The sequence below is a fragment of the Talaromyces atroroseus genome (assembly GCF_001907595.1).
Source record: "Talaromyces atroroseus strain IBT 11181 chromosome Unknown scaffold_16, whole genome shotgun sequence".
In the NCBI taxonomy this organism is placed as follows: domain Eukaryota; kingdom Fungi; phylum Ascomycota; class Eurotiomycetes; order Eurotiales; family Trichocomaceae; genus Talaromyces; species Talaromyces atroroseus.
The window spans coordinates 383736-409371 of NW_017971448.1; the positions used below are offsets into that span (position 1 = coordinate 383736).

Below are 25636 nucleotides of genomic sequence, written 5' to 3' on the forward strand. Positions count from 1 at the left end.
CCAGTATCCACATTGGGAAAAAAATCATCAAAATCTCAAGAGACTAATCGGTCGAAATTAGAGCGCGACATAAATTAAAGGTGTATAAGATTATAAATCCAAGCAACGTAATCAATACGGAGAATAGTATGCACGCGGTGCTGCATCCATGGCGATGATGAAAATTCAGCCTCCAGGGCTGGTTTGGTTGCGTCCTAGTCCTAACTCAGCCGCATATTTCGTATAGGGTTTCTTTCCTTGCAGAAAAATACGAGTCTGGATCGAGAAAACAGGAAAGGTGCAGAATGGCCCAAAGCAAATCAATTGGCCGTCCCAGTCAAAGATGGTCCTTAAATTTTGATAACGCTAACCGGATACGGTTAGTAAAGGGCCAATTAGGGTTTGTTTGTCAGCGGACGGACGATTTCGCCCGAATTTTTGCCCGTGAACCGTGATAATGAATATTATAGGCATTTAATATACCTGTGCCACTTCGCACCGCTCCGTGCTGTGGGCACGGGTACTGCTGTAATCTCAACATAATCCAAACGACAACAACTCTCCATGACATCAAGCCTGACGAAGCGCTCGTAAATGTCACACACAGCAGTCTCTGCAGGAGTGACATCCACCAGCTCAAGAAGCCTTTAGTTCTTGGCCATGGGGGTAAGTGGTGATGGCTGTGTCATTTACTTCTAAATATATATTAACAATCTTTCAGGGACTGGCATCACAAGCTGGGAGATAAAGCAGGCTGGGGATCCTTGCATTCGACATGCGGTTACTATAGAATGTTCCACACTAGCTAGGATAATTACTGTCTAGAGATGAGAGTGTATAGGCTTAAATAATTATAATATTCAGGGCTCTATGTGTAGCTATGCTGTGTAAAGAGAACAGTGATTATTTAAGATCCTGGATAGTCTTGCTCCTGAAGATGCTGTCTTGCTGATGTGTATATATTCCTTCTTTATCTCTTTTCATCGCTTTGTTGTTTTCAGATAACTATTATATTTAATTACAGCGCTGTACTAAAGTATACTAAATCCATTATAAAAGACATTCAAGTGTTAAGCGCTTGTAGATAAATGTAGGAGGGATAGCAATGGAAGAAAACACGTGACTGCCATAAGACCTAACTGCGTTATCAGTTTCAGTCTCACGATCTAGAATTGGTTGCCTTGAGAGAAACTTACTAGGCCAACTGCTTATAGTCTTGCTCAAATTGGCTCTCCCACACAACATCCGCGAATTCCTTCCAATTATCAGTGCTGAAGGTAATGTTATGTTCATTATGATTTGCTGGCCGAAGGAAAAGATCGTCAAAACGAATAATAAGCGGCTGATTGTTGCTGATATTGATTTTCTTCCTTCCAGCCTCCTGTGATATGACTGTACGGTATTCCACAGTTGGCTGTCCTCTGTTGATCCATTTCTCAACGACAATTTCTCTATACCGTTGATTGAGTGAAATGACAACCACACTTTTGACTTCATCGTTTGACGAGGTAAGCCACCATTTGGCATCTTCCTTCAGCTTTCGATACGGTTCACTAAATCCAACCTCGAGAACCAGCGAGGGCCAATGTCGCGTTCTAGAGGACCCAAATCGCCTTGGCCGGAAAGAGTCATGTGCTCGTTTTATGCGATCAGTTGTCTGAAAATGCGCGGTGCCGACAGGCATTAACCCGTTGTCGAGTCGATCATTATTCATGTGCGATAGCTGCACCACTAACATGTGTCCAAACTTCCTGGACGCCACGCCGTGACGCTCGTTTTCCATTTTGACAAGGAGAATTTCGAGGGTTGGAAAATAGGACTCAAAAGTAAGGAGACGGTTTTCGGGAAAGAGCAAGTCTTGGTCAAAGAGTCTGCTGGTAACACGATGAAAGACGATGTACTGACTTCTGGTGTTGTCTGCTTCGAAGCGCTCGTACTCCTTGTCCAGCACAGACAGGAAGTTCTCGGCGTTGTGGTATTCATACTGCAGGCAGGTGCTGGCCGTCAGCCCCAGGGAAAGAAGGAGTTCATCGACTGTTGAATACGCCATGTTCTCCTTACTCCGGCTTCAAAAATACTGGATATGATTGCGTTGTATCAATATTTATACTTACACAGAGGTGTATACCGGTTCAGAGTCATCATTACCACATTGACTCGGAATTAGTAGCATGACTGACGCAATCCGGACGTCTAAGGTTAGGTGAGTCTCAGCTAAGGGCCCATCGAACTGGATGAAAAGTGTATCGTGTTTGACGTCTGCGGCTTGAGAGCCCATCAACATCGGGAAGCTGAGAACAGTACCAGCTGTGTAGGTGTTATGGTCCAGTTTTGTGGTGTTGTTGTTGGTCACGAACTCGAGCAGACTCGCCGGGCTAGACTCGATGTGATTGTCTTGGAGAGATCCATCAGATGGCCCCGGATTTTCTGAGCAGCTTACGGAAGGGCTGTTTCCAGTCGTGCGTGTATGACCAGTTGGCCGGGATTGAAGTCGTCGCAACCGTGCAGGCCCGGAGCTACGCGTGGAGGTGTCATGACATGGGCTCTTGTAAGGCTTAGTTATACTACATGTAGCAAGCATAGTTACAAATGAAGCCATACTTAACTAGTCATCTGGAAATCCTGAGTTTGTCAACAAAAATTTATCAACCTGATCTACGCTAGACTGACGCGCTCGCGACTCGCGCTCTTGATTATCCCGATGCTTACTTGAGGCAATGGCTAAGGACACCTTGATAAGTTGATTCCATAACATCGTGACAGCGGATTATGACCGCTATTCCGAATACAGCATGTAGTCCACAATGTTACGAAATCAACTCGCATGACGCTAGCCTAAGCTAGTATTATATAGACAAGACGCTATATTATAACAACTAAAACCATAACTAGTCATTACTATACATCAACACGCAGAAAGATAGCTGTAATATGGCGCCTTGCCTGTATAGTACTAGTCTGGGGCTAGTGTCATGCAAGTTGGTTTCGTAACAGCGCTGGATGGCACGGGTAATTGTGTTAGTGTACTGCACTGACCATTTTCAAAACTTTTTACTGCTGGTCTGTGCTCGCCCTCCGCTCCACTGTCGCCCACACCATATTGAGGTGATGCTGATTGTGTGAGCGCCGATGATGTGGAGCCAATTGGCTATAGCCCATGCAAGTACAGAGTCATGTGCCCGTGCCTTCAATATGTCGTTAGATAAGAACAACCTGCGTAGACCTACATGGGAGCGATAGCGGGGTATCATTGAATGAAAATAACCAATCAAACAAACAAACAAACAATCAATCAATAGGTCACGGTTCGGCTGCCACGTCATGTACCTTACGGAAGTTGGTCAGGTGAGAGGTTGATCCTAGGTACATAAGGCCTGAAGGCCCCAGCCTTAAAGTATCTTACCGTTCAGAAGAGACAGATAAGGTGCCACGAGTCTCAACTTCCTCTCATAAGAGCCTTCAACACCGAAAATTACAATAGACAGAAAGCAGCCCTCACTAAGATGGTCCAACTCGATTCCGCTCCAGCGCTTGTAGTGGTCGACATGCAAAACGGCTTCTGCCACGAACAAGGTAGCTTCGCAAAAATAGGCGCGCAAAGCGAACCAACAGCGATTGTTCCGCGTATCAACGAGCTGCGCTCCGCGTTCCGCGCCGCTAATATCCCGGTCTTCTTCTTGAGGACAGGATACAACGCCGACTACTCTGACAGACGCGGCCGCGACGCTCGGGATCGGGTTGAACAATTGCAAGGTCTTATACGAGGGTCTTGGGACGCCGATATCCTAGATGAGCTCACGCCCCAGCCCGGCGAAACAGTCGTCAACAAAACGAGAAATTCTGGTTTCTTTCGTACGTCGCTGGAAGATACCTTAAAGGAGCGCGGAGTCAACCATTTGATTATCACAGGAGTGGGGACGGATGTATGTGTCGAGTCGACGGCAAGAGATGCCTATCAATTGGACTTCGCCGTTACTACCGTAAGTGATGCAACTGGGACATGCAATAGGCCAGACCATTTAGCCGCTTTACACGCCCTACGAAGGTTCGGCGGCACGGCGTCGACGGCAGAAGTGATTGAAGCTTTGCAAAAGTTACAAGACTTGCACAATCAAAGAATGTCATAGACGTTGGGAAAGACTATCTGTGTTTCAATGTCAAATCGAGCTGTCAAATCCGCCCAGTCTGTTCTTCCCAAATGGATAAGACTCTCAGTAGCGCCTCGCATGAAAATGTCGCACGCAGCTTGCAGGGTGCATCTAGGGAAAAGTTTGTGAGCAATAAACGCCAAGTGCATTGAGAATCGTCTAGTCGTTGACCGCTCTAGCATGATTCCATGACGATACTAAGCAATGTTCAATAACTGTCATTAGCCGGCGCAGAGAGGGCGGATGTGAAAGGAGACTGAAATGCATTGTATAGAGGCTTGATACTTATTAAGCTTTGTGTTTCTTGATGTGTGTAGTATTCAGTATGTAGGCAAAACATACTGTCTGTCCTGTGTAGCATGCTAGTACTCCTCCGACGAGTAAGCAAATATCAATCAATATTCCTATTCATATTATTCAGAATCGCGGACATCTTGACATCTGGGGTTACCAAGTCGACGTGTTCGGAAAAATGCTCCTGAACGCGATCTAACATTTGCTATTAGCATTGCAATAGTTGCATTCCGTATCCTCCTCACATTCGTCGCGAATGCGTCCCTTGCTATAACTTTTGAGGGTGCCTGGACAATTTCCGTACATAGAGACAGTAGGAGAGAGGCTCAGTCTGCTATTTGTTGCTTGGTTTGCCAATCGTTGATAGATTTGTTTAAAAGCATAACATATATCGCAATTACTACACCCTTTGCTCCTTGCGCTGTTACTATTCTATATCAAGCATTTAAATACGATAGCCTAATACTATATCTTCTTGCCCTTTACTTGTTGCCTTTGGTATACGCAATATACGCATTTACCTTTTCTTGGTAAGGCGAGTCCTGTGGGCAATGTAGTCAGGGACAAGACTTCTGCGAACTTACTGCTGACAAGTTAGCACATATCTCCCTCGTATGAATAGAACTGCAAAGCGCTACTGACCCGCATCTGTCCGGCTTCTGCTACAGCAGTGTTATTAAACAACAGGTTGTCGGCGACGGATCGAGGCGTCATGTCGGCTGTGCAAAGACTGTCCTCCCAGAGGACTACGAGGGAGTGAAGTGCATGACCACTAAGCGGTTCATCGCCGGAAAGCTTGAGTAGAGTCTGATAGATATTTTGCTATAGAGCATTAGCTGCCAGTGATATTGAATAGCAGCTTCCAAATCGCTTACCACACTATGCAAGCTATGATAACCAGAGAGAGCGTATATGTGCTTCGTCGAGTCCCATGGGAACCGTCGCGAAGGCAATAGTCCTGTAGGCGGAAGCGCTACTATCGAACTGTCTTTATTGTATCCACCGATGTCCTCCTTCACGGTCTGGAGAATAGCAGCGGCGTCGTAAAGTCTCTCGGGAATAACTGGTTTGTTGATTGTCTTGATCGATTCACGATATATCGCTTGGTGACCATTGACATGCAGAGGACCCCCCATCGTAAGCTTGACGTATACTGAAACCTCTATCTATCAAGCCTACGAACCTATGACTTGATTGATCCAAGGGCTGTTCAAGCCGATCAAGAGGGCTTCCAAGACGTTTACCAGGCTGAAGAAAAGAATAAGGCAATGAGCACATTGGACCGGCATGGCTTTCGTGGCCACGGATCTCGAGATTTTCTGTCCGGACCGTAGTGCTGACTGCGTTGGAATAACATGGCTTTGCTCATCTGCATTCTTGGGAAAGGACTCTGCTTAAGAAAGTTGATCAAGGCTTGCAAGAGCTGGGCCTCCAGGAGCCGACTTAGCTAGCTGCATCAAGTGCAGCACCGCGACTCCCACGGTCTCAGCGATGTACGAATCCCGCTCGGTGGCACCATAGCGGCATTTTCTAGCTCTGGATTAGCATGCGCCCTATCAAGCAGTCCTGGATCGTTACCTTGCCGGCAAGCAGCAGCCGCAGTAGGATGCACTGTAGCTTAGACTTTGACAATGCCCATGGGACTTTGATGAGGTCGCTCCCAATTCCCATGCCCATTATCCTAAGCTATTCTGAATGCTTATCGTGTTGGCAAGCTTAAAGTGGTTCCAGGACAAGTTACCGTGCGGTTTGCAGGTAATTTGGTTATAGGGCCTAACCCAAGCAGCAAACATAATATCAACGATGTTATTGAAAAACTTCCTGAATGGCGAAAGAAGTATGGCCCTGGCCGGTACTGGCATGAACAAGTATGTCCCTTATAAATGACTCTCTTCTTATCCGGATAAAAGATCTAACCAATCGTAGCCAACCAAAAAAAATCGCCAAAGAAAGTGCCAGGGTATTCTACCTGCTATAAATGATGATACCTGGATCCACACTGTCAGTCGACCGTCCCCCGACCTTATATAATAATAGTCCATCTTATTTTTACAGTTCAGTATCATGGCTCGCTTGATTGGTAATGAAACTTTTATTACTATTGGCCCCATCCTTGATGATACTGGCAGTGATTATCTTGAATTATTCGCAAGAGATGATTGTTATAAACATGGTCTTACCCTTAATTACAAACACTGGGATGACGACGTTTAGCTTGAAGTTAGCTTCCACGAGAATATCCCGAAAAAGAGCTTTTGGCTTGAAGTTCAAATTCTTTTGAATGGAAATCCCTTCGGGCCTATCATTTGTGTACGAGCTACAATTACTTCAGGACACGGAAATAACCGAGAGCGCTGTTCAGGGATGGGTTTCAGACGCCATCTATTTACTGCTACGAGTCTATTATGGAGGCGGGGATTTACATTTATCAGATATTAAAACTGTGTCACACGTCCTCTACGTGCCAAACCGATGTGACTGACGACATGTTCACCGATTACTTCTGTCTTGAAGGGAGGTGAAGATTTCACGTACTGTGGCCAGACTGCAAATTACATCTAGCCTGTTTGTGTTTTGAATCGAAAAGGTATTCTTTTTCAGGAGGAAAGAAAATTCTAGAACACACATAATCTACCCAAAAGAAAGAGTGTATTGTTTGTTGCTTTTTGTCCTTGTTGTATCAAAAAGAGTGGAAATAGGTGGGTAATAAATAGTTATCAGAAGGCTTTCAATGCATAATAGATAGGTATGGGTATGGGTATAGCACGTTCTTATTCTCTTGCGAATCAATTGAAAAGGATGTACGTGCTCAGTTCATCATGGGAGCAGGGGTCTGTTTGATAAATGGAATAGAAGAATAAAGGGGCAGTGGTAAGAAAGATGAAATAACAGTCCGAGTTGGCTTTGAAATAGAAGAAATGGTAGAAATAGAAATAGAAAGAGAGGCAAGTGTTAGTATTTTTTTAAAAAAAAACAAACAAAATTAGAAAGGCCGGAAGAAAAACCACACATAACAGATTTGACGAGCATAAACTTTTGGTCTCCCTCAAAAAAAAAAGACTCCACTAAGTTCTTCCTAAAGCCTAACTCATGGAGAAGCCATGAGAAAAGAGAAAATAAAAAGACAGTGCGCGTACGCTACAGGACTAAGAGAGCTGAGATCGAAACATTCCAAGATTCAAGAGGTATTTGGGGTATTGTTTGAATGAAAAGACAGCAAAAATCTTCACTTCAAATGTAGAACAAGGCTCGCAGCCCACCTGCAAAAGAAAAACAAAACATTCTGTGAACAGGGGCAAAAATGGCAGACATTTTCAAAAGAAACCAGAGTCATCAATTTACCAAGAAACAAGGGGCATTTTCTAAGACTGTCTCGATATGCCTGTCGAAACTGCAGATTAAGAACTGCGACGTGAAATCCACCAAATTTGGATGTTTCCCGAAGTTAGAAAGAAAAGGGCTTTAAAAGAAAGCTTAGGACTGGTAGCCACTCTGATTGAAGTTGTTGTTACCAGCATTGGTTTGTCCACGACCATAGCCGCTCACATTGGCAGGAGGCTGATAGCCTTGTCCGGGAACGGCGCCGCCAGTGAAGTTATTACCTTGTTGGTCCCAACCGCGGCCAGCAGGAGCAGGACCTTTTTATACATAAAACCCATTAGAATACACAAACCAATAAAACGTAGACTTTGCGATAGCTCACCTTGAGGACTCATCGGGGCACCTGGGACCCCATATTGTGGGAAGTAAGGAGATGCATTAAAGCCTGGGCCACCTTGTTGGCCTTGGTAGCCATCGAACTGTCCCGTGGGTGGACGATCCTTGCCCCACTATAGATTACTGTTAGATATGACATCTCCGGGGTTCAGAAGAATTGACTTTCAGAAAGGGAAACTTACACTGCACTTAAGCGGACGACCATTCACTTGATAACCGTTGAGCTGGCAGATTGCCATGGCTGCATTTTCATGAGTGTCCATCTTCAAAAATGCAAAACCACGGTCTGCCTGCAAACGGGTTTCGACAACGTAGCCGAAATTCTGGAATAAGGGAACCAGGTCGTTTTGGGCAGTGTATGGGGTAAGGTTGCCGACGTAGCAAGTTGTCTGCCATTGAGGAGTCTGAGCGACAACCATGTCGTAGCTCTGGACACCGTGAGTTGGGAAGTGGTGGTGACCAAACGGAGTGCTGGGGGTCATGCCCATGGCCGCCATAGCCTGTTGCTGCGAGATTGATGGCTGTCCCTTTTGATTGGCCCAATTGCAGCGAATTGCGCGTGAGCCCAACCATTCACGATCCATCGATTTGAGAGCCTTCTCGGCATCGTCAAAATCGCGGAATGCGACGAAACCGTATCCTCTGGAGCGGCCTGTCTTCATGTCCCACATAACACGGGCTTCAGATACAGATCCAAAGGCAGAGAAAGCCTGGAGAAGAACCTCATCGTTTACTTCGTTGCTCAGATCACCGACGAAAATGTGGAAATGGTTCGATGTATCTTCTTTGTGGTTATTAGTGGATTGGTAGGCCCAGTTCACCCGGATTTCCTAAGCTGCGATTAGCTTTCTATTGCAGGCCACTGAGATGCTCTTTTCAATACTCACAGATTGGTGAATACGACGGCCGTTGAGGGTCTGCATGGCTCGTTCAGCAGCACCAGGATCGTCGTACTCCACGAAGCCGTAATTCATGCCTTTGCTTTGAAACTGATACAGGAAGGAGTTCGAGTTAGCAATCTGGACGACACTGAAGTGGCTAGACCACGGATGGACAGTAAAAATAATCACGGTGATAGGTTTGTTAGATGGAAAATTTGCAAGATTCTGCAGAAATATGTTGGGTGACGAGGTACACAGCGAAGATGGGACGGGCAACATAGGTTTGGCTAGCGTTGAGCTTTTGGACTCACATTTTTGTCTGGGATAATCTTGACACTCTGCACGTGGCCGGTTGTTTCGAAAATTTGTTTGAGGATGTCTTCGGTGACTCGAGCGTCTAAGCCACCCACGTAGAGAGCTCTTTTGTTTGGTTCTGGAGCGGCTCGACGCACAAAGCCGCCCGTGCTAGTAGGCGACATCATTTGCCCAGACATGGGCGAGGTAATGGCTGTAGGAATGGGGTTTGTCTTTTGTGGGATCACCACGGGCGGCAGCGAAGGAGGAGGCATGTGAGAGCCAGTCCCCTGACCGTTACCCTGAGCGGAATCGAATTGGGGCTGACCTGGGGCTCCAGCAGATGGTTGAAGAGGGGGCGGGAGAGTGGACGAGGTCGCAGGCGGCGCGTTTTCTGCCATGGCGAAAGAAATGCGGTCTGGCTGAGCTGGAAGGGGACTGTTTATAGACCGGATGATTGTCAGTAAAAGAAAGAAGACTTCACAAAAGAAGGATGTGGGCCTTCAAGCACAGCAACCGACCGTTGAAAGAATCACGGACAGGAGGTGTCGGCAAATCAGAAGCACGAATGCAATGAATGGCGAATGGGGGAGGGGGGAAGGCTGAAACACACACAAGGATGCAGTGGCAGTCGATGGATAAACAGAGAAGTTTCTGTTGTTGACAATTTACCAAGCAGAATGATCAAAGGCTGTAGGTGCGTTTTTCGACTTGAACAACAGGGCTTCCACGTGGTATGGTCTCCGAAGACGATGCGGCAGAGGGGACAGCGATGCGCTTGCTTGAGATGGAACCGAAGCAGGAGAAATAAACGACGACGCGGCCACAGCAAAACGGAACAGGGACGAGAGAAAACGGTGCAGCCGAAAATCCCAGCCGCCACGGGAAGCTGGCACAAACAAGGTACAGAAGAGGCTGGAAGCAAGAAACAACAACGGAGGGCAATTGGATATTAGTATAAAGCTATGGTATAAACGGAGACGAACAAGCGATGGCGCTGGATGACTGGGAAGAAGTTTGGATGGGCAAGAGCCGCCTTGAGGGGGGCCCACTAGGCCACGAGAGGCTAGCCCCGTGTTCCGCATCCCGATTCCCCTTTGGGCCTTAGGCCTTCTTAGGTCTTTTCACTGCAACAATCCAAACCAACACAGCGCGCCAGCATCAGAGCCAGCCTCGGAGCACGGCGTGTGCGACGTACAGGTGTCAAGAACATTCCATTTCTCCGCGGCTCCATCTCCACCCACGAGAACAGCGGGACTCCTTGCATTCTTGCCGGCACGGTTTCTCCGGCGCAAGGTACAAGTGCAGCTGCAGGCGCTGGACGTCGCTTCATCCTCCTTTTGTGCCGCTGACACGCCCACCACTGGGGTTTTGCAATGGCTACTGCACGGTCTCTGGCAAATCCGGATTCCCTGGCAGTCCTGACAGATGCCGTCAATCAAACGGTGCGTGCTGGCCGTCGATGGAACTCGATGCAGGAGGAGGCATGCTGACTGTACAAAGCTTATTGACACAGGGCGTTTTTTCAAAAGCTCGGGGTCTCTACAATCTCGAACACACCTGAAGACGTCAATTCCAGCGTCGTACCAAAGATTCCAGATTGCCCTGGACACATTGTCTGAACAGATTGTGAGTCATTTCTTATTGCGTGTGCATGCTGGACGGTATTGACGTTGCACATAGTTTATCGCAAAGGCATACCTGGAACGAGATTATGAAATCGTAACGGCTAGGAAAGTGGCGCCAAAGCTGGAGCCAGCGCCAGTTTCTGCTCCTGCTCCTGCTCCCGCCGCTATTCCTGCTCCTTCTCCTCCTGCCCCCGCTCAACCCACAGCAGAAGACGTTCCCATGGCAGAAGCTCCAGTGTCAATATTGAGTGAGCCGGTCAAGGAATCCATTGAGAAAACAGAACAGCGAGATCACCCCATCAAGACAGAGCCACTAGCTGCACCAGACCCATTTCAGTTTGAAGAGAAAGCAGAACCTAGTACGCAGAATGCTGCAGCAACGGAAAGGATTGGGACTTTGAAAGCGGAGGAAATAACCGATAAAGGCGAGCAACCGCTGACTCTCACTACCGGAGACGAAATGAATTTTGATTCAATGCTTGCTACGACTGGTGAGACTACGAATGAATTTGATATGAACTTCAATTTCACAAACGATGAAATCGGGAACCAAAACTTCCTCGCCGGGTCAGATTTCATCAATGCCAATCCCGCTATGGCAGGAGACGCGAACGCTGACAACGGGGCGGGCTCAATCAGCTCTCTCCTCCCAGGTCTCGAGAGCTATGCTACGGATAGCAATGCGGGGGATAACTTCAATTTTGATCTGCCTAAATTAGAGGATCAGTCGCTAGGTGGACAAGGTCTTGATCAAAGCAATGCAGGGCAGGATAATTTGATGGCGCTGGGTGAATCCAGTTTCGATGACCTTTTCATGGAAAAGGATAATAATCTGGAAGGCGAAAACAGCTTACTTGGAGGGGACTTGATGGACTTGGGCGAATTGGACGATTCCTGGCTGAACTAGCATCCTCATTGCTCTGTATGCGGTGGTCACATATTCCTATTGATATTATGATGTAAGACACCGTTGCCACAAGAGAGGCCAAAGTCTAGCTCATAAAACCCAACGCAGTGAATACGTAGATATGCAGTTTGTGAAGGCAAACAGAACGCGTGGACTCCGTGCAGGTCCGATTATGAGGCGGTTGCCGAATTTCCGTCTAATCCGTAATACCCATTAGTGCCGCTGCTTATACATAGCGAGGGACAGGGTGGATACTGTATATAAATGGAGTATCAAAACAAAAATAGATTGGATCGTCAGACAGCGGGGAGTTTAATTTTGGGTTATGAATTAACCATAACATAGTGCTAGACTGCCAGGATCCTATATAGTATCCTCGTTATAGACTTGGTTATAGTTAGACTAGCACGCTCCCGAGGTCATGATGTCATGGGCGCCGACAAACCAAGGCTACGCCTACGGGCAAGCCACCTCAGAGCCAGACTCTGGCTGTCGCCCATACGGAATCAGCATATTGCCTAAAAGAGTAGCACTATGTTGAAGTCGAATCAACAGAAATGAGGGATTTTCCCGGTATCAAACTTCCAATGTACTGAGTACTCCCGTATACTCGAGAATTTATTCTTGGTGTATAAGTCAAAATCTAACACTCACCCCCCCCGCATTCTGTGTCTTGGCTGAGAGGGTTCTTCCGATACATCAGAGATGCCGAATGAATACTCGTAAAATCTTCTTTTACATCAAGACTGCAACTTATTTACCCCAGCAAACATCATCGACAGAGGCGGAGGGGCCGGAAGCTGTAACGCGGATACGCATTTTGTCAGCGGGCCGAGTGCGGGCGGGCGTAAAAAACGCAGGAGTTCGGTCACGCCGGCGTATTGGGCGCACATGAGTCAGCAGCGAGCATCCAGACTAAGTTAGGCTAGAGGTAACTTAGGTAATGGTTGTCAGCCAATGAGCGGCCGCCAATTTTCTTCGATGACCGCAGCGATCCGCGTCATAGCCAGCAGCCTTACGCCTTAGAATCTGGCCGGGATTTTTTTGCGCGCCTGCTCTCTCGCTGTGGAAATCATAAGATCATATCATATCATACCTGCTGTGCGCATCGTGATTCACCTCTGCATGGTGTTCCGTATATACTTAGCTGCGGCATCGCAATATACCGTTCCAGTCCGCTGACCCGTCCGAACATTCGCTGCGCCCTCCCTCCTTCCGCTCTTGTCGCTTCTTTTTCAACAGTCCATAGTCCCTACAGCCAGGTGCGTCGCATCGAGAGAGCGTGCTGGGAGCATCTGACCGTGTCTCTCTTTCTCCTTCTCCTCTTCAACCTCCTTTTCATCGCCCCCGCCGGAACCGGATGTTTTGTGACCTGTTTGTGCAGGGGGATTTGTCTATAGCTCTGGTCACAATCGCAACGACGACGGGCCCTTTCCATATCTAGCTTTGCCTGCATATTGACTGTTTGGTCTTGTTCTTGCGCAAGTTCGTGTCTCAAGAATCACTTCCGGTGGTGTTGAGTTGTGTCTGCATCCGTGGGTGCGATTGTCGCCGCCACTATTGAATTGGCGGGCCATTATTGATTTGACAGGCCCAAAATCATCGTAAGTGTGCATCATCTGTCACTTTTGTTAGTCTCTGCCTATCCCTTGTTTGTCATCTTACCTCTTGCTTCTTCCCTTTCCCCCCCCCTTTCAGGCCAGACAAAACGCCAATCAGGTTCGTCACAGCTGAAGTATCAGCTCTGTGATCGGCCCCATGTATGACAATAAATACAAGGATGCCGTCACAGCGCGAGCTGTTGGCGCAGAGATTATTCCGATGGCCGTTTTGTTCTGGTAAAACACGGGGGCCTCGACATTTAATTTTGCCCTCTTCTCTTTGTTACTATCCCATGCCGTGCTGCCATCAGGAAGAAAAATGCCCTTCAGTTCAGTCCGCTATCGTCCGATGACAACTTTTGCGGTCGACCACCGGCATGCTAACAACGGTCAAGGCAAACAGGAACCAGTCTGTTCATATCCAGATCAACTAGTCGCTCGATCTTGGCGCAAACCACGAGGCACTGATTCCCGCCGCTACTATTTCCTCTCTTCTAGGCCATCCGGCGCGGATTTAGCTGAGCTCTGGGGGAAGCTGTCAGACAGGCCAAGGAAGAGCGCAAAACAACTCTCTCGTCTGCGAGCTTTCGCCACAGGACAACTCGGAAACACAATGTCGCTTGACGTGGCGAGGCCCGGTCGTTCGAGGCCACATTCGGAGATCTTCGTAGGCGCGGACGAAGACCGAGTAGCGCAGTTTATGGCCGCGCAAATGCTACAAAGCAATTCTAGTAGCAACTCAATTGCTGGTGGAACCTCATCTCGTTCGATGTCTCGGGAGCGGTCTAACAGTGACGACTCGAATATTATGAGTGTCGGTATGCCAACATTGCGCAACGAGCGAGTTGTCGCTACGGGGAATGGTATCACCGTTAGCATTGCACTAGCTGAGCCAGTACTCTTCCTACCGGGTTATGACCACAACGATCCAAGCACGAAGAAGTCGACGATTTTGAGAGGCCATTTGCATATCAAGACAACGAAGGCAGTAAAGGTTAAGAAGGTTTCCATATGTTTTCGTGGACAGGCGCAAACGGATTGGCCAGATGGTAGGCCCCTTTCTTTCAAGTCCGCAACATATATTGCCTAGAACCAAGGCTAATAGTTCGCCGGCAGGTATTCCACCAAAGAAAGTCTCTTTTCACGACAAGAAAGACATCCTAACATCGGGGATGGTCTACTTCAACCAAGGCGAATCTTCCATTGTTCAGAATCCTTACGGTGCTCATTACTACAAAGTAGCGAGCCCGGCGCCCCTGAACGCGACCAAAGAAACGAAAATCTATAATGTGACTACCACAACACGAGAGCTGTTGAAGAATGGATCGACGGCCACCATTAATAGGGAATCCGCGAGGGAATTGAAACGTCTGTCTCTACAGTCTAACCAGTCGCGCAGTTTCAACAAGAACGATGCGCCGCCTCCAAGCACGCAGCCGCAAGCCGTGCGCAATTACCGACTTTTTCCTCCCGGTGATTACCTCTACTCATTTGAATTTCCCATTGATGGGTCAATGCCGGAAACTATCAAAAGTGAGCTCGGCTTTGTGCGATATGACCTGGAAGCTATTGTGGAACGATCAGGCGCATTTCGCCCCAACTTGCTGGGAACCTCGGAAATAGAAGTTATACGCACGCCTGCTGAGGGTTCCCTCGAGCAAGTTGAGCCAATTGCCATTTCGCGGAATTGGGAGGATCAACTGCATTATGATATTGTTATTTCAGGAAAATCTTTCCCAATGGGGTCCCAGGTCCCGATTGCTTTCAAATTGACACCGCTCGCCAAGGTTGAATGCCACCGGATCAAAGTATACGTGTCGGAGAACATTCAGCACTGGACTCAGGATAAGTATGTTCATCGGTTGCAACCTCCGAAGAAAGTTCTGCTTTTTGAGAAACGAGCCGATGTGCCTAGTATCAGCACATATCCCGGAAGTAGTATGCGCGTCACCGCCGGTGGTGGCGTGCCCTGGGATCGACGAGAAGCAGCATCTCAAGGGGAAGAACAGGTTAACCGAGGAGTGACCAGTCTTTTGGGCAATCTGTCCAATGAAGTGGGAACTGGGCCTACGGAGATGGAGTTTAGTGTGCAACTCCCAAGCTGCCATACAATGAAGGGAAAGGATGAAGGGCAGAAGTTGCATTTTGATACAACATACGAGAACATACAAATCAACCACTGGATCAAGGTGAGTTGAAAATTAGCCTGTTTTCTTCTATATACGAGACCAAGAGCAATGTGGACTAATATATAAATAGATTGTAATGCGTCTGTCCAAACCCGATGAGAAAGACCCTACCAAACGCCGTCACTTTGAGATCTCAATCGACTCTCCCTTTCACATCCTATCTTGCAAAGCCACACAAGGGAATATCTACCTGCCGGCATACAGCGACCCTTCTTCAGACCCCGCGGTTATCCAAGAAGCGTCTTCTTGTGGATGTCCCGGGGCTCCGATGTCAAAGCAGAGCGCTTCAAACAGCCGAATAAACCTAACCACCTTGATGTCTGACAACTCGAACTCCAATATTAATCCTACTGATAACGACATTAACGTGGGCCCCAATGGCCGTGGACTACCGCGCAGCTTCACTAACGGGTCTGGGGGATTGTCACGGCCTGAACAAGCACACATAGCCCACGAGCCAAGCGGACGTGATGCACCGCGACCCATGCATCTCATACGAGCGCCGTCTTTCGCACCCCCTTCTTTCGACGAACTGGAACCACCGCCGCCGTTGATCACTCCACCACCGGAGTATGCAACCATAGTCGGTGATAATGACCGGGAGACCGTTCTGACTGATTATTTCAATCGGCTTTCTTATTTTGAGGAACAGGACGATGAGCGCGGACTCGGTCGAGTTGATGTTCCTCTTACCCCTGGCGGTCGTGTGCATCGTAGCATGGATGTACCGCGAGAATGGGTTCGATTGGGCGATGCTACCGTTCAGTGAGGAAAAAAAAAAAGGGCTTAACAAAAAGTTGATGTATTTATTTGTACATGTTGGTACATACTCTTTTACGAACTTATGACAGCTTAACGATCACTCCCAGGCAAATAAAAGTATGAATCAATCATCCGATATACACCACCTAGATTGGCGTTTTGTTTTCTTCTCTTTTGTCCATACTTGCTTCTTGTTGATTCTTTACATTACTACGGGAGGTTTTTTGGTTCGTGACAACCCCATTCGCTTTATTTGTGCCTTCATATTTCCAAGAAAAGGAGGATATTTCATGTAGTGCATTGGGGTTAGGGGTTGATAGGAGGCGACTTCTTATTATACTCTTGAATATATTCAGCGTCCTACCATTCGAAGGGCTTGGAGTACTCCGTAAACAATCGTCCGAATCTGCCACCACACACCGCCTTCGGTAAGCATGCTTGTAAAATCTCCTGGTCGTACTCTTGTCCCTTCTCTCCTCTTGTTATCTCAAGCCGTAGAGGGCTCACTCCCTTACAAGTGGCGGTATGTGAGGTCCCTTTTCAATTGAATGCCTCTTCTCTTATGAGCGTTTTCGCTAGCAACTTCGGAGACTCCCACTTACTCCGCCTTTCTAAAGTAGTGCTGGATGAAACACATACAGTTACTAAGTACTACGTTGATGGAAGTGTCTGGATCTGATTCGAATGAGAACTGCTGTGGAAATACAAGATATTTTTCTGGCGTATAAGAGAGATATCAAGCAAAAGGCTGCTTGACATGCTACCAGTTGCGAGGGAAGTGCATGATACGATAAGGTCGCTGCATGGTCGTAGATGTACTCCGCAGGCCTGACTCGTAGTACAAGTAAGAAATAGAATGTGACCAGTCCAATGCTTGCGCTTCAAGATGCCTAGCACGGTTAGTGCTCCATACCCAGCTGAGTCTAGTCGATTCAAGGCCTGGGACAGAAATATTAATAGCTTGCTTGCTCTCTGCTCCTCATCCTGCGGTCGTACTACAGTAGTCTACTGAACTGCAATTCATGAGCTTATCGTCTTTTTCTCCCGTGCCGGGGACCGTTTCATCGTTTATCGTGCATCCTTTATCAACACTGCACTAACTAGTCAATCGGCTGCCTATCAGAGCAAGACCGAAATTCGCATCGACGGTGTTAGGCTTCCTCTGTGTTCGAGTTTAATCATTTCCTCTGGCTAGTCGCAGTCCTAGAAATCGAATAAAACGAATCAGGGTAGTGTCAATACTATATCAATATGGCTATCAAGGTTTTGCCATTACAAGAAAATGACATCCCGGGCGTCGTCGAATGCATTCAGGAGGGCTTCGCGGATGACCCTTACTTCCAATGGGTATTTGATGCTTCAAAGGTATGTATTGACATGTATCATTGTATTTCAATCGCACATACCCTTTGTTTATGCGTTCATACACTGCTATGACTTCTCGAGCTACAGCTGGACCGAGGATCAAGCGCGCATATTATCATTGTTCCTTGCTTCTAGCATACTTAAGTCCCGACGCGTCCCCTAGGCAGTCAAACTAGAGAAAGAAAGAAAAGAAGAAAGAAGAAAAAGCTAACGTTTTGAGGCCATCGCTGAGTAAACCGCGGTTGTTCCATAGTTGAACCCCGCTGTTTCTCATGTTCAAGGGATTGTTGCCTTTTTCCACCTGCCGGCTTTAATAGTTCAATCAGCAAAGGAATTCAAGTTCACTAACATCCCGATGTCTATGGGGAATCAATAATGCTCTTTTCTTTGTCGCGAAAGAAGAAGAAGAAGAAGAAGAAGAAGCAGAGTCCGACGAGGAAGGGAACAATCCTTCCTCGCGAGTACTAGGCGTTTCCTGTTGGCTTGCTCCGCAGCCTGCTTCTCAGCCCGAGACCTGGTATGCATGGTACCAGGCGTGGCATCTATCGGTGCGACAGCTGGTTACGAATCTGCGATATTGGGGACGCGGAGGCCTCATTACGAAACGATACTGGATCTGGAAGGCGCAACAGGCGGAGGCCCAGCGCGAAATATGGACTGATAAAGAGCGCGGATACTACTTCTGCAATATCGTGACGGTGAGGCCGGATGCTCAGGGCCGAGGCATTGGACGGAGCCTGTTTGAAGTGGTCACCGATCGTGCCGATAAAGAGGGCGTCAAGTGCTATCTGGAGAGTTCCAAGAGTGAGCCGAACGTGCGAATTTATGAGAAGTTGGGGTTTCGTATGGTGAAGACGATGGATTGCGAAGATGCTGGAGATGTTTGTCGCGTAAGTACCATTAATACTTCCTTTCTTTCGCTATAACAACTTCGTGTGCTGACATGTTGGATCAAGTTGTTTTGTATGGTTCGAGAGCCCAAGACGGCCAAACTAGGATGTCCAAGCATGCATGTATAGCTTTCTTCTTATCTTTTTCTCGGTTTTGTGGTTTCATGAGCTTTTGATGAGGTACATTGACCAGACGACATGACGACTTTCCTATGTTGTATATATCGCATTGACGGGGACTAGAATCTCGGGCCTTTCCAACCCACACTGTTGAATTTGCAATTGTATTTCTGTTCCCCTAAACAATATTCATATCAGCAACGAAAAAAAACTCCGAGGTAGCATCAATCCATATCCATGGTGGAACTATGACGGTGACCCCACACCGCTATCGCGATAACCTCTCAGGCCGTACAGCTAGCTTCCTTTCCTACTAGATTGTATCCTCAAGCCAACCATCAGCTGTTGCTCATTCGCACAATGATCAGCCCCAAATTCGCTCCCCACGGAGAGTGAACAAGCATTATCAAAGACAATGAAGAAAACGCTTTTGCTCGTATTTATTCACGGCTTTAGGGTTCGCCAAACCCCTTCTATTGAAACTCCCCCCCGGGGCACATGACTTGATGGCTGATTCAAAGCGACGTGTACCATTGATACAGGGCGGAAGTGATACATTCCTCAAATTTCCAGAACAATTAACTGCACTTGTCAGACATGCGCTCCCGAATATTAGCGTGCAGGCTGTGACGTACCCCAAATTCGAGACGAGAGGAGACCTGAAAGAATGCGTGGGCAGGTTCCGCGAATGGTACGTGCATGTTGTTTCAACTATATTGTATGGATTGAAGCTCATGTATTAATTTATATAAAGGCTCCAGAACCAGGTCATCGACATCGAAGTTGCAAACGGCACCCCTTCACCGACCGTCGATCCATCTGTCCATGCGATTCTCATAGGTCATTCTATGGGCGGCATTGTCGGAGCAGAGACACTCCTTCTGCTTGCTTCCGAGCAGCCGATTCCACACTTGTCCGCGTCTCAGCAGAGGGATTTTGATGAAGATAACGATAGAAAGGGTGGCTCAAGAAATACTTTCCCCGCGAACTTCCAGCCTCCATTTTTCATGTTTCCGCATATTCAGGGCTTGATGGCGTTCGATACCCCGTTTCTAGGTATCGCTCCCGGTGTCGTCTCGCATGGCGCTCAAGGACATTATAAATCCGCATCGACTGCGTATAATACTTTTACCGACGTGGCTGGGTTGTTTGGATATGGGAATAAATCAAGTACGACCACTACGACCACTACGACCACATCGACTACTACTGCAGGTGCCGCTAGCTCCATGACAAAGTCATCCCCATCCCTGCCTCTACCACCGGCAGCAACAGATACTGCTGCCGACGCTGCAGCGACGCCATCCTGGTCTCGATGGGGCAAGATGGCTATGTTTGCAGGCGCTGCTGGGGCAGTGGCAGCTGGCGGTGCCGCGGCCCTCTATTCACAACGCGAACGATTCACCGAGGGCTGGCGATGGGTGTCTTCGCATCTTGAATTCGTCGGCTGTCTTGCGCGCCCAGTTGATCTACGAAATCGCGTTGCATCGCTTGCAGATATCCAGCAGGAGCGTGGTATCATGTCTATTAACTTTTACACTTGCCTCGGACAGGGGGCACCTCCGGCGCCTCCTCCTTCGAATAATAACACGTCATCTTTGTTTCTCCGTGTCCCGCGTGCCCGGGACAGGACATTTTGTCATTTACCAGAAGATTTTGATGCCGACGATCATATGCTCGCCGGTGATGGCACACCAGATCATCCAGGAATCAAATGGGTTTTGGCTTTGAATGATAAGGCCTCGGACGAGACTACAGCACACATCAGTATGTTTGGGCCTAGGGACAATCCGAAGTATTATATGCTAGCTCATGAAGCGGCGGATACGATAGTTAGATGGATTGATCAAGGTTGGTATGCCAGTGCTATAAGCAGTAGGACTGCAGCTGCGACAAACAATGCTCCTAATGATGCTAATGCAACTGGAGAGGGACAAAAGGGAGGTCGGGAAAAAGGCAAAGGACGAGAAGATAAGGATGACTTTATCGTCATATAGAATTGATAGCCCTGGCAAAGTGTATATAGAGCTGGTCAAACTGGTGTGGTTCGTTGTATTTGGGACAATGGTTCCTTCGTCTGTGGTTAGTTCTGTATAATTAATTCAGGTCTGCAGTCTTGTAATCCAGGAAAATTATCAGGTTGTGACTATGAAAGTTTGAAGATATATTATCAAACTAACCATGCAAACATGAAACGTGGAGCCCTATATGCTTTTACAAGTCGATATTAGAGTGCAAAATTCAAAGAAACGAGGAAGGAATAAACAAGAAACGAAACGCCATCTGCCCGAGTGAGATATGAGCAATGTCTTGTTAATATGTACATGAAAATAAATAAATAGATAGATAGATAGATAGGTAAAATGATTACAAGGACGCCCCATTGAAATATTTCGGATCGTATACGCTGAGTTGGGAAGTAGATTAGAATCCAGAATGGTTACCGCCAAATGTGGAAGATCGGTAGTGCGTGCTAGGTGCGTATTCAGAACCATTGTCAGGATACATTGTGAGTCGTCGATCCTCTTCGTAGATGTCCTTAACTTCCCAATTGTTTCGCTTGACACCCACCGAAAACTCGAGATCCTCTGCCGTGATTGAGTCCCAGTACTAGATTGCGTGCTTGTGTTAGTTGCATTTTTGTCCCCCGGAGAATAATTTGATAAGGCGAAGATGATATATTTACCTTATAGATCATCATGACTGTAAATAAGTTGCAAAGCGTGCCAATAAATAGCCCGTCCAAGTAATGCGACGTGCCATTGCAGACTGTGCCGCTGAAGACATAGAGCACGATTTGCCCGGCAACGAAAAAGAACACACCCAAAGCAATGTGCCCCAGAGGCCAACGGTCCTCCAAAGTATTGTAGACGAGCAGTAGTTGCATGACGACGTAAATGAAAAGGAAAATAGCGTTTAAAATATAGACGACAACAAAAACGCCAACGGGGTTCGAGGGTTCCAACCCACCCCATCCTTTGAACGTGAACAACGAGACGACGAAGGATATAACGAACATTCCGGCTGAACTAGCTCTTAGAAGCCATACCGAAAGTTTTGTGCCGTCTTCATACAATTGAAACCCAACGAAGCCGTTGACCAGCAGACATGTGCAACAAGCCGAAACGAGACCGTTCTGCGCAGCGACAAAATATGGCCAAGGGCTGCTATGGGGAGGAACGACGCCGGCGTCGACGACAAGGGACCAGACAGTGAGGATCATGAACAGATAAAAGAAGGTGAGAATTTCTTTACGGCCTATTTCGCTTTTATCAGTATCACTCGTTGTCTGAAAGGAATTAGCATGCAAAAACAATACTCACCAACCGCAGTGAATTTAGACCGCACATGCAAGATCATGATGACTATAATGACCAATGCGCCGATATGTGCAAAATCGGACGCAGCCTGGAAGATGATAGTGTTGCCAACATCGATATTCCGTGCATAACAATTCGGGAGAATTCCTGGCGAACCCGTGATCGACGAATCAGGCCCAATGAGAGAGCATAGTGGCACAGGTACCGTCTGACAGAAACTGTCTAAACTTGTTATCCCGGACATGTTGACGGGAGCGTTCAAACGGTATTATAACAGCAGGCTGGAAAAGTTCGTTGGGGTTTATGAAGTCGACGAGGGGGTGAGGGAGGTCGACCCTCCAAGTTCAGAGATGGTGAAGCGCCCCGAGAGCGAGAAACGAGAGTAGTTATTATGGTAGCGAGCGAAAGATTTGCATATATAGCAAACCGATGGGAAGTACCGATGACGACTTCTGGACAGACTGGTAGGCTTGACGTGAGGCTTCGAGTGATTGTTGCCGTGCAACATGGCCGCTTAGTTTCTGCGTCTCACCCTGTAAGATCACGTGACTCTATGAGTTGGTGTTTTACCGTATTGGGATAAGCGCTAGATCCACATGGTCAGCCCCGCCGTATCCTGTATACGCTTTGCAGCCAATCAGAGTGCGCCTACGCATCTGATAATCTGTTAACGTATCTTCGGTCAAAACACGGCAGTACCTTTGGTTGCTAGATCAGAATATTGTAGCCGGTGCAATTGTTGATATATAGTATTATTAGTTCGCACCTCTGGATTCTATGAGGCTGTAGTAATCCCTGAATGAAGCAAAAGGAGTTCAACCTCAAGAGTTTATGAAACAATTCAAGGTACATAGCACGAACTTTAATATTTATTTTAACCACCAAATCCTAAGACTAGAACCCCAGATACTTTGACATTGTTGGCTATGTGAGACTAATATAACGGGAAGTTGTCAGCCCACACGATTTGGGGTACCTTACATGCGCCTTATCGTAATTTCGACCTCGAGGGGCACCTGGATAAGGAAGCTTTGTGTTATTTGGTACCATGCATGCCCTAATAGTAACGTGAAAACCTAGGTAGTTATTCCTGGGAAACCAGGAACAATTCATTTCGGAAAGCACCTAGATGTTGACACTTTTTATAACTCGGCTGCCTCCTACTAACACAAGTCAGTAGCTTTGAAACAATCCTCTAACTAGTACAAAGCAATTCCGATTACCATAACATTACATCATTAGTCATAACTTAGTATCGATTCAAAAAAGAATTTATGAAACATGCAAAAGTCCATATGTAGGCTGTATTTTACATGTGATGTGCAACATCGAGGCTTAGGATGATATCCGAGATTACGACGGGTAGCTTCTCTCCATGTTGCTGTGGGGATGAATTTGGAATATGTACAAGTATCTCACTTTGAGAAATGTTCTATGAGAACCTCTGTACTATTCTCAGCTGTATGATTGGCTATATTCTTGTTCCATTTCTATGTGTACTTCGCCGGACAATCTTAGGAATTAGTAGTTTTTTGACGCTTTTTTAGCTCGCATTTATGGACCTATGAGCTAATTGTGTCCTCTTGTATCCTACCTTGCCCAGGTAGTAAGGACTCTGCTGAATTATACAGAGTTAGTCAAAATTATTAATGTTTTACTGCTTATATGAGAGAAGTACAATTTGCGTCCTGTCAGACAACGCTCAGGCCTTGTTATAGCACGACCCTCTGGTAGGAGTGTGCTTATAATTCCAAAGGAAACCCTATCAATTCGTGTTGGAGTTAGAAGGAATAATTCACCATGCCAGGCCTCCCGGCCTGCTTGGCTTATTTGCCCCCTCTTGACATCTCTCTTGCAGATGTAATTGAATTCAGTTTGAGAATTTCCCATAATTGTGCATACAGTTCTAAAAGAAATTGTATAATATAACATGATGTGTTTTCAAATAGACATGAAGAAACTTTCATTGCTCCCAATGAATAGTAACGGGCTGAAGGTTCAGCAATCATTCACAAATGAACCACTTTGATGTCGATCCTCATTGACCCTTCTCGAATCCTTGCTGACAAAGAAAGTTATGATGCACACTTCCAGAAGAACATGGACAGCAACAATAGAAAGCTCTCGGGGGTTCAACGACGACAGAGACGGCAAACCCCTATTTCAATAACTACTCTTTCATGAGGGCCATCGTGACACTGTCCTGCCCTGTCTCCTTCCAGATCGGTCTTGTGAAAATGTTGACTGGGATCTCTGCATCCTGTATAGACGTATATATTTTTGAACCAGTTGCACATCTCGCACCTTAGGAGTTGCAACTCGCATAACTAATTTCAAATCAGCAACAAAGAAGTCAAAGATATAGGTGGATTCTAGTGATCTTGATAAAACAGCAATAACTGGTTCACACCCATACCTTAGGTCCACAAGAAAGGAAAGGAATCAAAAGAGTGGACAATTGACAAAGGTGTGTTAATAATACAGTTGTCGAACACCCAAAGACTGCAATAGTAGACGATGAAAGTATAACGTTATTTATCGAAAATTTGTTGACAAGGCAAAGCACTTAGCAGCATCCTAGATGATGATCATATGTTGAGTTACTTATCCCAATTCAATTTACATAGCGTCCCAGATGTGCCAGCAAACTTATAGATATAAGTCACAGAAATTGTTCAGGATCCCACATGTCGTCGGCTCGTAGCGGCGAGCAATATAAGTCCAGCCCTAACACACACTAAAAAATATTACTATCTACTAGAAGTGGTAATTACTCCGTGTAGTCGAAAAGAAATATAACTGGGAAAGCTGTGAAAAGAAAATGAAATACACGATACGGATAAAATTACCGTCCAAAGAAGGGGGTAGCACCGTGGAAAGGAACCCTGCAGGCCTGGCCACTTTTGATCTGCATCCGTCTCTTCTTCCTGCCATTTCCAGCGAGCATTTCAAGGATTACCGGAGGAAGTCCAGCAACAAAATAAATTTCAGAAACAAGACATGGAGAGAAGCGGGAAAGCAGTGTTACAGTACAGGGAATATCCATGTATAATAGATTGATCCACCACTTCGGCAGCCGGGCGGTTGTCTTCTCCGTGCCTACATATTTGCGGAAAGTACGCGGCGTATCTCTTACGGCTTAACACAGCCTTTAAGTCTCTTAAAGATCGTCAAGAGTCCCTGGCTATATGTAGAGTTAGGACTTTACCGAGCCCGATAGAATGTGCTTACACACGTGGCGCTAACAGGGTTGAAAAGCAAGAAAATACTACGTTTCTTTGTTGAACAACTGATGTCGGTCCGAGATTGTCTTTATACCTGTAACCTAAGTGTACGCTAACCAATTTGATTTGTCCTAGCATTTTTTCTTGCAAGCTTGCAAGTATATATTAGGTATAAATGTACATATATATATCTATATGTCTAAAGCAGTCCACACCGGCTTCCAAGGTCGGCCGCTGAAGCCACTAAGCTGGAAAGTCGGCCGTCATCGAATAGCATTGATCCTTGGCCAAACTTAACTAAAGTACAAGGGGGAAAT

At 46.8% G+C, this 25636-nt stretch overlaps 8 protein-coding genes across 8 annotated transcripts, besides 3 other annotated features; 4 read left to right on the forward strand and 4 right to left on the reverse strand.

Annotated features, from left to right (window-relative positions):
- Positions 1 to 959: 959 nt before the first annotated feature.
- UA08_08884 (hypothetical protein) lies at positions 960 to 2029 on the reverse strand (the record flags this gene model as incomplete). Its single annotated transcript, XM_020263932.1, has 2 exons — positions 960 to 984; positions 1176 to 2029. 2 exons carry the CDS (start codon positions 2027 to 2029, stop codon positions 960 to 962), a joined length of 879 nt encoding a protein of 292 aa, XP_020115975.1.
- A 706-nt stretch (positions 2030 to 2735) lies between these two features.
- Positions 2736 to 2784: a repeat region (Identified by RepeatMasker using a combination of RepBase library and repeat library created with RepeatScout).
- Positions 2777 to 2894: a repeat region (Identified by RepeatMasker using a combination of RepBase library and repeat library created with RepeatScout).
- A 6-nt stretch (positions 2895 to 2900) lies between these two features.
- Positions 2901 to 2973: a repeat region (Identified by RepeatMasker using a combination of RepBase library and repeat library created with RepeatScout).
- A 509-nt stretch (positions 2974 to 3482) lies between these two features.
- UA08_08885 (hypothetical protein) lies at positions 3483 to 4060 on the forward strand (the record flags this gene model as incomplete). The annotated part of the gene is made up of 2 exons (XM_020263933.1): positions 3483 to 3959; positions 3989 to 4060. The coding sequence occupies 2 exons, from the start codon at positions 3483 to 3485 to the stop codon at positions 4058 to 4060; spliced, it is 549 nt and encodes a 182-aa protein (XP_020115978.1).
- Positions 4061 to 4821: 761 nt separating this feature from the next.
- UA08_08886 (hypothetical protein) lies at positions 4822 to 5710 on the reverse strand (the record flags this gene model as incomplete). The annotated part of the gene is made up of 5 exons (XM_020263934.1): positions 4822 to 4842; positions 4943 to 4963; positions 5064 to 5243; positions 5297 to 5574; positions 5605 to 5710. 5 exons carry the CDS (start codon positions 5708 to 5710, stop codon positions 4822 to 4824), a joined length of 606 nt encoding a protein of 201 aa, XP_020115977.1.
- A 2185-nt stretch (positions 5711 to 7895) lies between these two features.
- On the reverse strand, positions 7896 to 9714 carry UA08_08887 (hypothetical protein; the record flags this gene model as incomplete). The annotated part of the gene is made up of 5 exons (XM_020263935.1): positions 7896 to 8059; positions 8125 to 8251; positions 8321 to 8968; positions 9026 to 9127; positions 9331 to 9714. 5 exons carry the CDS (start codon positions 9712 to 9714, stop codon positions 7896 to 7898), a joined length of 1425 nt encoding a protein of 474 aa, XP_020115984.1.
- Positions 9715 to 10689: 975 nt separating this feature from the next.
- UA08_08888 (hypothetical protein) lies at positions 10690 to 11848 on the forward strand (the record flags this gene model as incomplete). The annotated part of the gene is made up of 3 exons (XM_020263937.1): positions 10690 to 10758; positions 10817 to 10942; positions 10997 to 11848. 3 exons carry the CDS (start codon positions 10690 to 10692, stop codon positions 11846 to 11848), a joined length of 1047 nt encoding a protein of 348 aa, XP_020115983.1.
- A 1920-nt stretch (positions 11849 to 13768) lies between these two features.
- Positions 13769 to 16407, forward strand: UA08_08889 (hypothetical protein; the record flags this gene model as incomplete). The annotated part of the gene is made up of 3 exons (XM_020263938.1): positions 13769 to 14498; positions 14566 to 15638; positions 15709 to 16407. The coding sequence occupies 3 exons, from the start codon at positions 13769 to 13771 to the stop codon at positions 16405 to 16407; spliced, it is 2502 nt and encodes an 833-aa protein (XP_020115900.1).
- A 1244-nt stretch (positions 16408 to 17651) lies between these two features.
- Positions 17652 to 20772, forward strand: UA08_08890 (hypothetical protein; the record flags this gene model as incomplete). The annotated part of the gene is made up of 4 exons (XM_020263939.1): positions 17652 to 17765; positions 18083 to 18655; positions 19318 to 19466; positions 19530 to 20772. The coding sequence occupies 4 exons, from the start codon at positions 17652 to 17654 to the stop codon at positions 20770 to 20772; spliced, it is 2079 nt and encodes a 692-aa protein (XP_020115901.1).
- Positions 20773 to 21199: 427 nt separating this feature from the next.
- Positions 21200 to 22339, reverse strand: UA08_08891 (Chitin synthase export chaperone; the record flags this gene model as incomplete). The annotated part of the gene is made up of 3 exons (XM_020263940.1): positions 21200 to 21385; positions 21462 to 22033; positions 22099 to 22339. 3 exons carry the CDS (start codon positions 22337 to 22339, stop codon positions 21200 to 21202), a joined length of 999 nt encoding a protein of 332 aa, XP_020115902.1.
- Between the last annotated feature and the right edge of the window lie 3297 nt (positions 22340 to 25636).